Below are 17,846 nucleotides of genomic sequence, written 5' to 3' on the forward strand. Positions count from 1 at the left end.
CAAAAACTTCAGCAACAGCACACTTAAAGACAGCTGGCTGTGTATACAGGATTCCACACCTGTAGTTCCCACCTCACATCTCCACTGAGAGGAAGACTGTCTCTTTCCTTCTCAGTTCTCTGGGACTAGAATTGTTCATTGCAATTCATCCTTATGGGATTGCCTTTTTTTATTATTTTTTTTTGGGGGGGGGGCTAGGCAATGGAGTTAAGTGACTTGCCCAGGGTCACACAGCTAGTGAGCATCAAGTGTCTGAGGATGTACTTGACTGCCTTTTGATGTCATTGTTTACATTATTACAGCTGTGGTACGTATATTGTTTTTCCCTTCCTCTTTTCTTCATTCTTCTATTTCTTGAAATTCTTCATATGTGTTATTTTTTTATGACCCAATAATACTAAATAACTTTTAGAAAAATATTTCCATTGAGTTAAAAAATACCTTTTGCTATCCTAATTATGTGTGAGCTTCCTCTTTAAATTCAGCATGAGTTTTATTTTTAATTGCATGAGTCATTTTTTAATCCCTGAGTCATACTTTTCTCTGAGCTTGGGCCAGATGGAGGTGAGACGGTGCCCTGGAAATAGTCTTGTATGTGGAGACAAAATGCTGGGGTTCAGATTCTTTCTCTGATACTTACAGGGTGTCACGGACAAGCCTCTTAATGTCTCCAGGCTTCAGCTTCCTCTACTGGCTGACTTCTAAGAGTGCTTCCAGCTCAAGATTAATAAAGCCTTGGGTTTTAGCGTGTCGAGGGGCAGGCCTGTTTAAAAATGTCTGGCTTCTCCAAGTAGAAGTTAAAAAAAGGTATAATTCCTAATATCCCAAGTGAAAGATGAAAAATTAAGGAATGCATGCTAATTCTTTGTCTACTTGACAAAACTGTTTAAGGAACTAGGGCCATGTGGCATAGAGAAGACTCAGGGAGGTCATGATGAAATATCTGGAGGGTCAGACCACAGTCTGCATTGTTTTCCATTCAGTTTCGAGAGCTGTGAAAGAAGTCACACAGTCCATTGAAGGGGCCTTGTGGAAGGTTTTAGGAGGACTCAGACAAGAGTTCCACAAGATGGGTATCTGTGGATGATTTGCAGTCTCCATGGTTGGAGGTATTACTGATCACTGATGAGATCCATGAAAGACAGAGGCAGGGTGGCTTCATAGATAGAGCACTGGACTTGGGGTCAGGAAGACCTGCATTCCAAGTCTATACTAAGACACTAGCTGTGTGACTTACTTCTTTTTGTCTTCATATATTCATCTAGATTTCCCTTGAAACTCTAGATCTATGATCATGTAATTATCATTGTCAGCCCTGTTTGTGTTGAGTCACTGGGAGATTGGTGCTGGTTTAATCCAATATTCTTCCCTTATTAACATTGTGGCTAATAGAAAGATGGGCAAAGCCTGGTAGACGGAGGTCTCTGGATTCATTCAACTCCCTCATCTTTCTCTCCTATCCATCTTGAAGAGTATGTCAGAGTGAACAGTGTCCAGCTCTAACATCAGAAAACCTGGGTTGGAATCGCCCCTTAGATACATATTAGCTGGGCAATCAGAGTCTTCCTCTGATTAATGGATATAATAAGTAGTTGTACTATCTCCTTTCCAGGATTCTTGGCAGGAAGTACCTCACAAACGTGAGTTATTACTGGTGAATGTTTATTGACTAAATACAGAAAATGTCCAAATAGGCTTTTCAAACTGGAAGCCTTACTTGGTTAGACTGCCTGGACCTTGATTGACTATGTACATTCGGCTCACTGCCCTCTTCATCTCTCCCACCCGTTCCCAGAGGCTGGACATAAAGAGGAATTCAAAGGCTCTGTTGCCTCTTGCACTTATGACTGTAAGCAGTCATGTGCACAGATGTGAAGGGTATTCCATTATTCATTCAACAAACATTAACTGAGCCAGAGGCTGTGTGTTAGGCACCATATGGGATACAGATGCTGCTCTCAAGGAGCTTCTATTTGAGAGTTAGGATGAGGGATGCGTTAGAAAGAGCATTTTCCTTGGAGTCAGAGGACACTGCCATGGTGTAGTCATGGATGGGAAGGCCACTTCCCTTCCTTGATCTCATTTGTTTCATCTTTAAATGGAGCAGTTTAGACCAGATACCCTCTACAGCCCAAACTAGCCTTTAATCCTTGCAGGGGAGATAGACCAGGTAAGCAAATGCTAATTCTATGGTTTTGAACTCCAAGATTCCCCTCTCTGAGAACAGTCTCCTTTCCCTCTGCCTCCTTCGCCTGCTCTGCCTTCAGTATAACCTGTAATCCCTCCATCCTGCTCTGTTCTCCTGCCTGCTCTGGCCTAATTTTCCTCCCTTCGATGCCTTGAGCCTGTAATTAGCCATGTTGTCCTTGAATCCCCACTCTCTTGATCTCATTCACACCAGGGTAATCACCTTGACTCCATTCCATCTTGCTCTGCCTTCCATTTCGGATCAGGTTTCCACTCAGCTTCCTGCTTGGTGAAATTCCTCCATATTGGCCTAAACCCAGACCCCAGCACAATACTCTCTGTCCATTTTTGTGCCAGGTTTCAATCAAGCATCTGCCAGGGATCTAGCCCACTTCTGTGGCTTCAATAATCATCTCTGTACAGTTCATTCCCAAATCTATATATCCAGCCCTCCTCTCTCTCCTGAGCTGCAGTCTCTCATCTACAAGGATCTACTGAACATCTCAACCTTAATGTAAACTAATAGCAGCTAGCATTTATATAACACTTTAAAGTCTGCAAAGTGCCTGTGTTAATTATCTCACAATAACCTATGAGAAAAAGCTGTTATTATCCCCATTTTGCAGATGAGGAACCAGATGATGAAAGAGGGTAAGTGATTTACCCAGGTGTCACATAGCTATTAAGAGTCAGAGGCAAGATTTGAACTCAGGTCTTCCTGAATCCTAAGTCTAGTGGTCTATCCACATGCCTCTTAACTTCCTCATGATATCTCCTATTGACATGTTAAAGCCCATACACCCAAACCAGATGACTTGCTATATCCTGAACTTGGTGTTGGATTTTCCTTTCCTTTTCATTCTCATAAACCAATCCTTCATCTGGAAGTTTTGCCCTCTTCATGTCTGCCTCTCAGAATCTTTTCTATCATGTGCACTGGTGTGTCAAAGTCCTTTTTAAAATGTAGTGCCCTGATACAATATGCAAGATAATACTACCCCTACTATTACTAATAATGAAACACCTAGCGTTTATATATAAGGTTTGCAAAATGCCTTATATAGGTGTTATTTGTTCTTTTCTTCACAATAGCCATGAGAGAGGGATGTGCTATTATTTTCCTCATTTTACCTATGAAAAAACTGAGGCAAACAGAATTTAAGTGATTTGCCCAGAGTGACACAGCCAGTAAATGTCTGGGACTGGATTTGAACTCATGTCCTTCTGACTCCAGGCCTGGTGGTCTACCCACCTTGCCACCAAACTGGCCCAAAAAAAGGGACCAGGTATTTATGAGTATACTTGAATTCAATTCAAAAGGATTTATTGTCTGTTATATAAAATTCCCAAATTAAAAGTCTTTAGGGAGAGCCCAGGCCTTCCATAGCTAATAAGCCTGGATATTACAATCATCCCCAAATACAAAGTTATTCAAATTAGATATACGAATGACAAGCAGCATTTTATAATGATTGTCAGGGATTACTACCTGCTTAGTATTTGTACGGGATTGGCTCAACATACCCAATAAGAAAAAAAAGCAATTAAAAATTGAAATAAAATAAACAGCTAACAAAAGTAAAAAAAAAATACAGGAAAAATCATGTGCCACATGCTGTCCTTAGTACTGGGGATATGAAGGCAAAAATGAAACAGCCCCTGCCCTCAAAGAGCTTACATTCTGTCAGTGAACACAGCATCATAATTCAATTATATATATACAGACAGAATAATTTCAGGATGGGGAAGAGAGGAGAAGGATGGCACTGACTGCTGAGGACCCAAGAATGACCTCTCCTCGAGGTGGTCCTTGAGCTGAATTTGGAAAGAAGCCAGGGACTCGAAGAGACACAATTGAAAAGGCAGTAGGATATCCGGGCATGAGGGAATTGGGAGGTGGAAGGAGAAGGGTGGCAATCTTCAGGTCTCTGAAATGCCAGGGCTGGCCAGTTTTGGAGGCTCCTGTAACTCCTGTTGGATATCTTTGGGATCATTGGAGCTCTGCCACCTTGTCCTGGGGCATGGTTTTCATTTGCCAGTGCTTCTTAGCCAGGTCCTACATGGACCATTATGGCGGATAGCACCTTGATGTGCAGTCACAGCAGGCCATCCCGAGGATACAAAGTATAGTCAAAGCTAATGGATTTCTAACATCCCCAATCAATGCCCAAACAAACCACTTGCATTGCCTGTTTTGGGGGTGTCTCTATCCCTATTCTATAGACAGAGTTATTTCCCAAGAAGAGGTTCCCAAGTATAAGTAAGTCTGTGAGACCTGATGTCAATATTACTGTCAGAGATTGGAGCGAGTAGAGTTACATTGACTTTTATTTGAACATTATGAATGCTGATCACATATATGGAAAATGGACAGGCATGTATATATTTACATCTACAATGGGTTTTCTTTTTTGCAATTTCATCTTTATAAGGTACTTCCGGTGTGGAAACTCCCTCCACCAATCTGTATCAGGAACGTCTCACAGTCGCTTGTAGCACTGAGGAGTTATTAAATGACTTTTTCAGAGTCATACACTTCGTAAAATTCTCTATTTTATGTCAAATTGGTCATCTCCTTTTAACATCAGACAGTAGCTCCCTATTGCTTCAAGAATCAAATGAAAAATTCCTCGTCAGTCAGTCAGAAATCATGTATTAAGAACTTGCTTATGTGCCAGGCACTGTGTGAAAGAGAACATTAAAAATAGAGTTCCTGCCCTGAGGGAGCTTCCATTCAAATAAAGAAGACAACAGGAAAATAATTATGTAGATGTAAGATATAGATGATACAAATGGAAGGTAGTCTTAAGGGCACCAGGGTTGAGGAGAGCGTGGCAAGGTCGAGGACTGAGAAGGTGGGTTTTGAGCAGTCTTGAAGAAACCAAGAGGAGGAAGTGTCTAGTGAGGACGTTCCTAGCTTTTCCTAAGTAAGGGGCTTTTATTGGGGGGGGAAGAGGATAGAGGAAGGATACAGCTTTGTGCAAGTGTCATGAATGCCAACTGCAAAACTCTCCTGGAACGCTTATCCTCATGGGGCCTTCATGTTCCCAAGTCTTCTTCCTAAATGTAGTTTTCTGACATCAGTTAATATTGTGAGGACACTATTGTGGAGAATGCCTTGTTCTCCAACTAGAAAAGAAGCACATCATTTATATATGCCAAATTCATGTTCTCGTCTATAAAACTGACTTGGTTTCATCCATGCTGTTAGAAGGAAAAAGAAGGCAGAAGGTCTAGGTGAAGAGAAAGACAGAGAGAGAGAGAGACAGAGAGAGAGGAGGGGAAAGAGAAAGTGGGGTGGGGAGAGTGACAGAGACAGAGATGGGAAAATAGAAAGTGGGGGGAGAGAGAGAGAGAGGAGAGAGAGAGAGAGAGAGAGAGAGAGAGAGAGTGTCTGTGTGTTTCTCTGACCTTACCAGTCCCTAGGCAAATCCAACTTTTTCCTTTCTTGCCTTTTAAAAAAAGGTAGATAGATGTGCAATCCCTGCCTGAAATGAGATTTCACAGCTATAGAATGGCATTTTCCATAATAACAGCTGATATCATCAAGGGTAAAGCTAGCTGCTTGTATTAAATGCTCATCAAAGAACATGGCTCCTTATATTCTTACCTCTTCAAGAAAGCCCCTGCTTCTCCCATCCCCTACCCTCCAGTGAGTATGACTGAATCTGGGGTATTGAAATCTGTTCTCTAACTGGGGCTTCGTTGAACACGACTTCAGTGAATGAACTGGTTTTGGGTTTTTTTTTTAATCATTTTAGATTAAATGGAAAAGGATCTTTCTCTCTCTCATTTTCAATCGCCTACCCGAATGCTTTTGAACAGTAGGTTCAGAATTGGGGTGAGAACCAGATCATTTAGCAATGCAACTTCCCCTGTATGATATACTTAACCAAAGTGTGTGTTTTGCCTGTATTTCTTTGAAGCATTATTCAAAAAGCCAACTGGGTGGGCACTCAGAATATCTAATCAGCCTTCCCACTGAGAAGCTTTTTAATGCTCACCTAAGGTTGGAATTTGGAATTAGTGAAATTTTCCATTTCGGGGAGGAGAAGACAAGCCCTTCTTTGACTTGCTCTGCAATCAAATGGAGCCTCGAGATTGGGGGGCTTGTTTCCCAAAAAGGCATGTTTATGATTTAGCTATTGTTCCTGAGAATGAAATATTAATCCGCTCAGGTCTTCTTAGGAATTACGGTGGCCACATCTTGGCAGGTCCTGCCTCACTCCTTGGGTTTCATTTTGTTTGCCGGCGTCTTCATGTTACCGTTTGCCAGTTGGTTTCCGAATAATAAGCAGAGGGTGCAATCCTAGTTTCCCGGGCACTTGCAGAAGCATGGGTATCTAGAGCAGAGGACTTTTCTCCTAGGACCCTGTGCCGATGGGAAGGAGTCCAGGTTGATGGGCTGTGCCATCTGATTAGGAGAAGACTTCCATAGATCTGCTGACATCACATCATCTCCCCACATCTTTTTAAAGAGACTTTCTGTTTGGAGCTTTTAAAAAAAATGTGATGATAATTGGGGAAAGGAGCTGGGCCTGTGATTTCTTTGATGTATATAGAGAAGACTCCTACTGGTACCAGTCAGCAGCTTCTCTGTAACAGTCTCAGAGAGTTACCAAGAGCATTAACATGGTCAATAACCTTCCCAAGGTCAAATGATCCATGTGAGTCAAATGGGATATAACTGATAATGATAATGAGAGGCCAAGATTTGGGCTCAGAGTTAGGAAAAGCTGCGTTCAAGCCCAACTTTTGACAAAGGGTGAATTTCTGAACCTGGATAGATCACTTGCAGTGCCCCAGGCATCTCTCTAAGGCTAATTTCCAGAGAAAGTGATAGAAGGGATGCTCTCCACCACTGAAGACACATTTCTAACCTGTCTCCGCCCCTAAATAACAAAATAATAATAATAATAATAATAATAATAATAATGATAGCTAGCATTTCTACGGCCCTTTAAGCTTCTCAAAGTGTTTTACAATTATTATTTCATTTTATTCTCATCACAATCCTGAGAGCTAGATGCTATTATTATCTTCACTTTACAGTTAAGAAAACTGAGGCAAGGTTGGCCTTCTCCTCATTAGGCCCTGCTGCTTCTTAACTTCCTCTAAAAATGTTAGTTTTATTAAAAAATCTATTCATCACATAGCTCTCAGTGACAGGATTAAAAGGGCCTCCCCTGTCTACAGTCTACCATCCACAGAACCTCCATCTCCAGTAGGTCCACCTTAAAATAAGGAATTTCAAAGATTTAAGGCCTTCTAGGGAGAACATGCACCAGCAGGCAGGCAGTGAATGTAAACCCAGATGAGCAAAAGCCAGAGATCAGCCTGGGATTTTCAGCCTTCACGATGAATTTCCTTGCTATTATGTGGCTCTGCGTTCTAAGTCAAACTCTTAACATAAATTGTGGCAAGATTCCTTTGTGAGGACCCATGGGCTTGGCGCGGGCTAAAGCTCATGGCCCCGCTAGGCAGGATCTTTTTAGTCTGCAGTGCCAAAACTTAAAGCAATTCTTCCTTCCCAGCTCCTCTAATCCAGTGGCTGGTGCCTCTGGCCCTTACTAAATATAAGTCAAATAAAACTTGCACAATCGGGTTGGGTTTTGTGTGGTGCAACTGACTCCATCGCCCCATGAAATGGAATTGTTGATTTTAAAAAAGGAAATTACCTTCTCAACTAACCCCTTCTTCCCCCCCACACACATAACCGCAATGGATTTTCTATGGACTAAGTCTCTGGGTTTTAGATGAGAAAACATATGAAAATTTTCTTTCAGATTCCAAGGAAAATCTCTCCTGTAAAGTAGGACCATAGGGAGAGGCATCAACCTGGTGTAAGTGAACGGAGAGCTGACCTCAGAGACAGGAAGGCCTGTGCTAGTCCCATACCTCACTGGTACTGACTGTGTCTCTAACTTCTCAGCGCCCCAGGCAGCCCAAGACGATAGGTTGTAATAAAAGGCACCACCCTGCAGTGGTAGAGAGAGCTTCCTCATGTGGGATTTCCCTGTCCTGGTGAGAAATCAGAAATCCAGGCTCAGTCCTTGGAGTGAAGGCAAAGTGTATAAAAATCGAATAACCCCTCTTTTTTTTTTTAAAGGCAGATCCATTTATAGCTTCCCTAAAACATGATAATTGCTTCTGTGTTCAGTTAGTAAATGCTGATTACTGAACGTTTTATTGATAGTATACTCTGCTTATGTTAGTTAGACCCCCTAGAAAGACACCCAACTTAACTGGATAATATTGTCATGAACCAATATTTTTTTAAAAACCATGACATGCTGAGTTTGATAAACACTCATTAGAATGTAAAAGGTCACCTTAGAGAGTAGGAAGTGGACCCTTTCACAACTCTTACTAAGCGGAAAATTCTTCACCAGACAAAGGGTTGGAAATATTGGTAGAGACAAACAAAAGAATTTCACTTTCATAAAATTTAAAAAAGCTTTTGCGCAAACAAAATCAGTGCAGATTAATAAGAGAGTAACACTGGTTGGAGAGTAGGAGCAGGATTTTTTGTCAAATATCCCTGATAGAAGTTTGGTATCCAAGACATAGAGGCAATCGATAACAAATATTTAACAGCAAAAACTATTGTCTCAGTTGCCAAAGGTTATGGGGGAAACAGTTTTCAGCAGAAGAATCGCAAATTGTAAATGACCATTTGAAATAATTAATAGAAATAGACGTATAAATGAAGATCACTCTGATGTGTCACTTGAATCCTGCACATTGGCAAAGATTGCAAGAAATAGGAATGGTCAGTATTGGGGAGGCTGTGAAAAGACCCATGCAGCACAGTGTCCTTAGGACTCTGCATTGGTCCAACTCTTCTTGATCTCAATTTGGAATTATACAAAATAAATAAATAAGTTATGATTAAACTTTTCATTCCCTTTGACTAATGGGTCCCATTATACCTTGAAGACATCAAAGACAAATAAAATACAAAGATCTAGTTTATACCAAAGTATTTTTGGCAACATTTTTCTGGGTGAAGAAATGAAAGCAAAATGGATGGCCATCAACAGAGGAATGAGTGTGTGGGGGTGAGAGGGAGGGGAAGCAGTGATATAGACATATAATGGAATATGATTTGCAATGAGATACAAGGAATAGGAGTTACTAGAGAAACAAGAGAAGACTTGCTTGAATTGATATGGAGTAAAATAAGTAGAACCTAGAGAATGATATAACAATGACTATAGCAATGTTAATGGAAAAATGTCACCAAAATGAAGCTAAAATCTGAGTAACCTTAAAATCTGGGATAGGCTCAGAGAGCAAATGATGAAACATATTCTTTCCTCCATATGGTGAAAAGGCAGAAGATGGGGACAGAATGTTGTATAGACATTGTCAGCTCTGTTCACTGTATTGGATATTTTTGCTAATTTTTCCTTATTTCAGCGGTGGCTGCAGTACAGAGGAAGGGGAGGCAGCTTTTTTTCTCCCCAAACTGTTTATGATTTAAAGACAAAAGGCATCAATAAAATGCATTAAAAACTAATTAAGTGCCAACTCTGTGCCAGGCACTGATCTAATTTTTAAAAACAGCCCTTCAACTCAAGAAGTGTACTTTATATGTGGGCATCTTTTATCAAGTAATCCTGAAAATACCTGCTGCTTATCCCATAGGGCAATTGTGATTTTTATGTTTCTTTTAAGAACCTTGGAAATCTCTCCTCTGACCTTGAGTTTAAAAATGGCCACTGAAGATGATCTTCCAGGGGCATATGTATAACTCGGAACCAAATTCCTGGGGTGTGAGAGACAGATAGAATCCCAACACTTTTAGATCAGAATCCATCTTGAGTTTGCAATTCAGTAACTCACATGTTCTCTTGCCATTCAAAACCTTTTTTTGTTCTACAATATTCCTATCATGAAGTGAGATAACAGACATGGTAAAGGAAATTAAGAAACTGATATAGTTAAAGAAATATTTTTGGAATGAATACATTTATTTTATCTTTCAATGAAAATTTTAAAAATTCAAGAAATTGTTACTGACAAACAATAGTAAGTATCATGTATATGTGGAGGGGGAGGAAAAAAACCCATGAGTTTTAAAGTTGGAGGGTTTAAGCTTATTTCTGTGTTTTTTCAGCAGCTGCTATTTTCCGATTCCCCCCTTCCCCACCCCCAGCCTGTGAAAATGAAGAGCACATCTTTAAGTCTTGTTTTGTTTGAATGAATGGGTAGATAATCTCGATCAGATGTTTCTTTAGAGAATCCTGTTTAAAACGATTATAGAACTGAGCTGTCCTACCCCCATTCCGACATATGATGCTTTCTTTCTCATTGTTAAGTCACCAGAGGTCATCCAAGGTAACCGTGTATTGAAATGGGCCTTTGTTTCAGGTTTCCTGTTGAATTTCTTTACCATTACAAAAATCATCCTGTTGCTGCCGGGTCGTGTTCACTTACCATAACCTGCAGACTTAACCACAAAACATCCTCCATGGGTCTTTCTGGCTGTGCCCTCCCCCATAAACAATAATTCAGGCTGAGTCAGAAACAAGGTCTTGGTCATGGGTCTGATCATTGTGAAACTGACATAGAGAGCCTGGGTGTCCAGGGTTGCCCACGGCTCTCCTGTTTATGACACTTTCTCTTTTGTTGTTTTTCTCTAGGACATTTGGGCTTCCAAGACAGTTTCGTCACATCGGGGGTTTTCAGCGTGACTGAGCTAGTCAGAGTGTCCCAGAGTAAGTATCCTTTCCCTTTATTTCATACCCACGTCTTCTAGCTTTGGACTAGTTCATTACCTGTACCCCCAGGGGTCCTTAAAACTTTCCACATTCACTCTAGATTCTTTGGAAGAATGCTGTCTCATGACAGCCAAGAATTTAAATCAGGAAAAGTTAAATGCTATATTGATGGGAGTCCTGGGAAAAGAACTGAAATCCTAATTAGAGAGGCTGTGTGGTATGTTGAATGACAGTTAGTAATAACAGCTAGCATTTGCATATTACAAAGCACTTTACAAATATTCCCTTATTTTAACAGCCCTGGGGGGATGTGCTATTATCAATTTCAGTTTTACTCTTGAGGAAACTGAGGCAGACAGGCTAAGTGGCTTGTCCAGGGTCACACGGCTGGTGTCTGAGGTAGGATTAAAACTCATGTCTTCCTGATTCCAAGTGTATCACTCCAGACATTGCCCCGCCTAGGTCTGTTTGTCAAGTTACTTACCCACTGGGTCTTAGCCTAAGTGTTCTCATCTATAAGATAAAAGAAGGTTGGACCAGATGACCTGTAAGGTACTTTTCAGCACTAGCTGTATGATCCTATGAGATTAAGGGTCTCTCCAGTTCCCTCATTTAAAGTGGGCAGTGGGGGAAATCTGGCAGTTTTCTCCAGTTCCTGAGACATTCTGCTTTGTAAAAAGATTTGGTTTTGACCTTTAAGGAATGCTAATGCCCACAGCATGAATGCCCCCCTGTTAAAAGATCACCACCAGTCTGCTAATACTCACTAACAATGGGGGATTAAGAGTGCCTGTCACCCCCCCCCCAGCTCCTCTGATCCGAAGGTGCATCCATTGGACGTCTGCTATGCCATAATCCAGATAGCCCAAGCGTGAGCTTGACGCACATACACACACATCCTTTCAGCCAGCCCTTGTTTTATTACTTTTATTGTCTTTACAATCCCAATGCCTGGTATATAGAAGGTGCTTAATAAATGCTTGATGTTTAACTCAGGGATGCTCCCAACTGAAAGAAGAACTGTGTAGTTTGCATCAAGAAATCCCAGAACCTCAAAGTTGAGAGGGAACTCAAGAGTCTATCTAGCCCAACCCAAACCTGACCAGTGGTTTCCTACCCTTATCTTGAAGGGGGGGATGGGAGGAGTCGAGAGGAGGGTCTGATTTCTATGAACAGAAGCCCATGTTACTTTGGGAGAGCTTGAGCTGTTGGGACATCTTTCCTTTGCATCCTTGGGATTTCCTTCTGTTCGTAAGAAAAGTGAATAAATACATCCGTAGCCTGTAATTTGTCAGTCACTCCTGGCCACGTATGTTCCAAGGAGGGGAGAGATAAATGGAGCAGTCCAGCCCTTGTTCAGCGTGCCATTTTGGATGCCCAAAGGAGCCAGGGAGAATGAGGCTAACCTTTCTTACTCAGCATCACTTAGGCCTTGAGACCTAAGATTCTGAATGTCCAATCCCACGAGAAAGGAAGACCTCGATTATTCATTGGTTTACTTTTCACCTTAACATAAAACTCCTCTCTCGGTGTCACTGGCTGTAGAGAGGACCGGATGCTCAGGTCTGACGTAGCTTCCCTTGACCATTTGTGGTTCCATGGAGGGCCCTCGATTCTTCCTGCTCTGATATCTGACTTCTCTCAGCCAGGGCCAAGATGACGAGTCTGTGGGGACTGGAGGACTGGGGAAAGTAGAGCACAGATGGCCAGGCGGGGAGGAGGGAGGTGGGATGCAATTGTATATGACAGTGATCTGAGGAGGTCAGGGCAGCAGAGGAAGGTGGCTGGAGGATAAATAAGGATTCCTATTTATTCTCCTCCTGGGGTGGGGAGAGGTGGGGTGCCTAGGAGCTAGGTTAAGACTGAAAACATGACAAGATCAATGCTCTAGAGCAAGATGGCTCAGAGGCCATCTGATCCAACTCCCTTATTTTACAGATGAGGAAGTTGAGGCCCGGAGATATTATGAGACTTGCCCATGGTCACTGTCATATGGCATGAAGTTCGTACTGCCACATACTTAAAGTAATAAATGTCATTATTACCCCAGTTCTACAGATGAGATAGGCAACATGATATAAGGGAAAAAACGCTGAAGATGAGGACACTGAGGCACAGATGATAATAATAGTTGTCTGTGCCTGCATCTCCTCATTTTCAGGTTTAGAGAGGGTGACTTGGATGAGGTCTCAGAAGCAGTCAGGAGATTGGAACTCAGGCGCTCTGACTCCAAAGCTCACTTTTATGCTGGGGTTTTTTCTCTTTTTGATACTGTAGTCTGCCTTTGAAAAACAAATCTCCCAGGGCTGCTGAATCTCGAGCGTAATTAATGGGAGAAAGCTGGCAAGATTGAAAGAGCTCGGTTCAGATCGTGGCAATTGTTTTTACTTTGTTTTGTGTTTTTCTTGGGGGGAGTAAGTTGTGTGGTCTTACCAAGTATCAAGAATGAGGGATAGAAAACCAAAGTGCTCCCCCCTTCCTCCCAAGGTCAAGAGGAAGTGAGAAGGGTCGCCAGTTTGGTGGAAGCGTCTCCTATAGTGAAATTATTGCAGGAAGGGCCGAGGCCCCCAGGTGGGGCTGGCGTGGACGCCTTCTTCCAGGGAAGACTCCTAGCAGGGAGCTGACGGGCCCATTGGAATACTGGCGTGAAGCAGCCCCGAGAACAGTTCTGGCTTTGCCAAGCTGCTTGTGGGACCTGATATGGATTCTCTGAGCTCGCTGCAGTCCGTGGTTTTGCGTCCTCTCCAGGACTCAATCAAATCCTGCCTCTCACTGATGATAACAGTGGAGAATAATATTCGCTTTGTTGGCTCAGTCATGGCCTTGGGCTAGGCTGAGGTCTGCGGCTCCCAGGGGGCTCCTGCCCCTCCCACCCAGGGCCCATTAAGCCAAGGGCATCTGGGGATTTTTCAAGAGCACCCTTTAGCTTGTAAACAGTGACAATCCCTTGGGTAGCATTCCGGAGGCCAGGCACCTTCCAGAAAGCCTTACCACTTAAGGAGGCTGCCATTACTGTGGTGGAGGCCGGAAATCAATTCCAAGACCCTTAGATGCAGCACCTGGGCTGGGCCACCCTGGGGAACACTAGAGTGGTTGTGCCCCCACTTGGATCCATCTGTGAGCTCGCTCTGATGCGAATCCCAGACCTTCCATCCTTCTGGCCCTCTGGGATGGTTCATAGTAGAGGACCCGCCTAATACTCTCTAGGCCTTGTGCTGACATGGATAGAGACTTGACCCATAATTTCACTGATCTAGGGAACTTCAGGATAAGGAAACTTCCTTCAACAATGGGTGGTCAACATTTTCTCTGCAATGTTGCCTTGGGGTACTGAGAGGTTCAGCCAGTCAGTCAACAAGCATTTAACTAATCTAATGGATAAGCATTTATTAAGCATCTACTATGTTCCAGGCACTATGCTAAGCACTGGACCTACAATTAAATTAAAAAAGCAAGCTCTTATCATGAGCCAGGTACTATCTGTATGAATAGCTAGGGATGCAAAGAAAGGCAAAATCATCCCGTTTTCAAAGAGTATTTGTAATGGGGCAACCAACATGCAAATAGCAAAGTATGTACAAGGTTAAATGACTTGCCCAAGATCAAACAGCCTTATGTCTCCTTGAAAGAAGGAGGAAAGGGAACAAACATTTGTTAAGCCCCTACTGTGTGCCAGGTATTGTGCTAAGCACATCACAAATATTATCTCATTTGGATCCTCACGACAACCTGGAAAGGGAGACGCTGTTGTTAATGCCCATTTTACAGATGAGGCAGCCAGAGGTTCGGTAATTTGCCTGGAGTCACTCAGCTAGTGAGAGTCTGCCCTAGTAAGTGCAGAATTTGATCTCAGCTCTTCCTGACTCTAGGCCCAGCGCTTTGTGCACTGTGGCACCCCCTAGCTGGCACAGTACCTTTTTAAATATTACTAATTATATCATAGAGTCATAGATTTTGAGTGGAAGGAACCTTATAGAGGCCATGGAGTCCAGCCGCCTGGCTTTCCAGATGAGGACCCTTAGGTCCAGAGAAATTGACATTCCCATGATCACACAGCTGGTAATGAGAAGATACAGGATGCGAACCCATGTCCTCCAACTACAAGTTTTCATACAACTGAGCTTTGGAGTCAGAGAACCTGAGTTCAAATCTCCTTACTGCTTCTGAGATCTCAGCCAAGTCACTCCCCATCTCTAAACCAGAAGATGAGGAGACTGAGGCAAACAGGGTGAAGTGACGTGCCCCAGGTCACATACCTAGGAAGTGTCTGAGGCTAGATTTGAACTCAGGGAGAGGCGTCTTCAGATGAAAATGATCCAGAAGTGGGGTGAGCTGTCTCAGGAGGTAGTAGGTTCCAGCTCCTCAATGGGGCTCTTCAAGAAGACGGGGTAATTATTTTCCAACCATGTTGAGTCCATCAGCCGATCAACAGAGCACCTACTGTGTGGCAGGTACTGTGCTAAAGTCAGGGAATTGAAAGGCAATTTGACATCATCACCTTATCCTGAGGAGTGTTGTAGATGAATTATTGTTCTGGTATCAGCTGGGCCAGGTGACCATGGAGGCCCCTTCCAGTCCTCTGACTGCTCCCCCTCCTCCGTCTCCCCTCCCTTGGTCCTGTCTAGCACAGCACTTATGGTCTTGGGGCTGGGGGCAGTGCCCATCGTGGGACATTTCCTGGAGTCTAGAGGGCCTTGGCATTCAGTCAGTGAGCATTTGAACTTGATATTATCATTCTTTGCCTTCCCCATCCATTTCCAGGGCAAAATCAGTTTTCGGCTCTTCTGCGATTTCTTCTAATTGGCCCCCTGCCCTTTGGATACTCCCTCATTAGGTGGCACTGGAGAATAACTGTGCAAAGGTTGTTGTTTTTCATAGGGTTCCCTAAAAGGTGGGGGTGCCAGAGAGACTCAAGGGGGTAGCTGCTGGCTCCAGTGCACAAATCCTGAGGTGACTAGGGCAGCCAGTGGGCACCCTCGCTGCCTGCAGCAGACTCGATGGCCGCTGCACTGGGTACCCTGAGGAGATGGAGTCAGGGGCTCCTACAGGCAGCCACCTGGGGAGGCTTTGTTCTCATGAGCTCTGGGCCCCTAGCTGGTAAAGGTCAGGAGCCTGTCTGAAAGAAAGAGGGAAAATTCCCAGACCAACTCTGGCTTCCTTGCCTCACTCCGCCAGTGAGGAGCCCCTTCACGAGGCCTATGTGTTATTCACTCTCCAGGGACACTGTGGGAATTCCCCCCACCTCTGGAATTCTGGATCAGCCCCCTTTCAGTTGAAATCAATCACTTAGTCAATCAACATTCAATTTTCCCCAAGTGATCACATGGTTAATGTTGACATGGAAAATCTCAGTGTTGCAGAAGTTTCGGTAGGAGGCAGAAAGGACAGGAAGCTTGAGACAGTGTAATAGAAATGATGATAATTCAGCAAGCCTTTGTAAAGTTCTGCCCACGTTCCTGGTGCTGTGCTGGAATTGTTGTTTGGTCCTTTCAGTCACATCCGACTCTCCATGACCCCATCTGGGGTTTTCTTGGCAGAGATACTATAGTGGTTGGCCATTTCCTTCCGTATCTCATTTTACAGATGAGGAAACTGAGGCAAACAGGGTAAAGTGACTTGCCTAGGATCACACAGCTAAGAAGTATCTGAGGTCAGATTTGAACTCAGGGCTTCCTGACTCCAAGCTCAGCACTCTATGCACTATGATGCCATCTAGCTGCTGAGGACACAAAGATGTAAATTAAACAGAGCCCACCCTCAAGGATCTTCTGTTTTATTGGAGAAACAATTCATATACCTATAAATCTATAATTACCTAATAATTTGAAGGAGGAGGGTACTAGTAGCTGGGGGGAGTCAGGAAAGGCACTTGCCATGGCCATGATAATAGAGTGGCAAACCTCGGTTCAAATCCTGCCTGACTGTGTGACCCAGGGCAAGGCACTTAGATTCTCAGGACTTCAGGCAGCTCTCTCAGAGTCAGAGTTGTAGGGAAGGGGTCGATCTGCATTGTGGGTAGAGTTTCCTCATCTGGGAGTGTCTGTCCCTGTCCTATCTTAACTCACCCTGAGTTCACCAAGCACTTCCTTCATCACTACCCTTTGAGGGAGGCAATACGGATATCACGTCTTTTTACAGGTGAGGAAACTGAGGCTCAGAGAGCAGAAGATGGCTAGAGCTTTGGACTTTGCCTCAGGAAGATCTGGGTTCAAATCCTACCTGAGACACAAGCTGTATGATCAGGAGTGACTTACAGAGCCTGTTTCCTCACCTCTAAACCAGAGATGGTCAGCTTGGCCCACAAGGCTGTTGGGAGGAACGAAGGCCGTGATAGATGTAAAGCATTTTTACTACCTCAAAGTGTTGTGTAAATGGAGACTACTGTAATTACAGTTGAAAGCACAGTGCTGGGCACACAGTAAGCATTTCATAAATGCTTGTTTACTGAAAGAGCCCAGGCTCTGGAGTGAGAAGCTGAGTCAGCGTGCCTCACATGAGTGCTGTGCCTCACTTTCCTATTTGTAAAATAAAGGGGTTGGTCTTGCTGGCCTCTGAGGGCCCTTCTTTCTTTAAATCTGTGATCCTACTACTCGTCCCTGGTTACACAGCCCATAGCAATTAAGGGGCACACCGAGAGGGATGGGGAGAACATGAATTCCAACCCAAGACCTCCAGCTCTCCAGAGCCAGCACTCTCTCCCCTGCACTGTATTATATCTGAGCCAAAGAAGAATCATCGCTGGCTTTCTCTGTGCTACAGAATCCCTAAAGTTGTTTTTGCATGTGACTGTGAGTGAAGAGACGGGAACCATCTGCTGAGAGATGTTCTTGCCTGATGGTGCATTCTCAAACAAAGACTTCTCAAGGAAGCCCTCTTGGATTGGTCCATTTCCCATGCATTTGCCACAATCTGGCCTCTCCTTGGAAGCTTGCT

At 43.5% G+C, this 17,846-nt stretch overlaps 1 protein-coding gene across 4 annotated transcripts in view; it reads left to right on the plus strand.

The window, feature by feature from the left end:
• NFIA (nuclear factor I A) overlaps positions 1-17,846 on the plus strand; it is a 471,982-nt gene that overhangs the window by 310,273 nt on the left and 143,863 nt on the right. For all 4 annotated transcript variants that reach the window (XM_020993052.2, XM_020993050.2, XM_020993053.2 and 1 more), the window contains exon 4: positions 10,836-10,910. In XM_020993052.2, the coding sequence (XP_020848711.1) occupies positions 10,836-10,910 (75 nt within the window). The remainder of the gene's footprint in view (positions 1-10,835; positions 10,911-17,846) is intronic.

The sequence above is a fragment of the Phascolarctos cinereus genome, unplaced genomic scaffold (genome assembly GCF_003287225.1).
Source record: "Phascolarctos cinereus isolate Bilbo 61053 unplaced genomic scaffold, phaCin_HiC Scaffold_5;HRSCAF=322, whole genome shotgun sequence".
Taxonomy (NCBI): Eukaryota; Metazoa; Chordata; class Mammalia; order Diprotodontia; family Phascolarctidae; genus Phascolarctos; species Phascolarctos cinereus.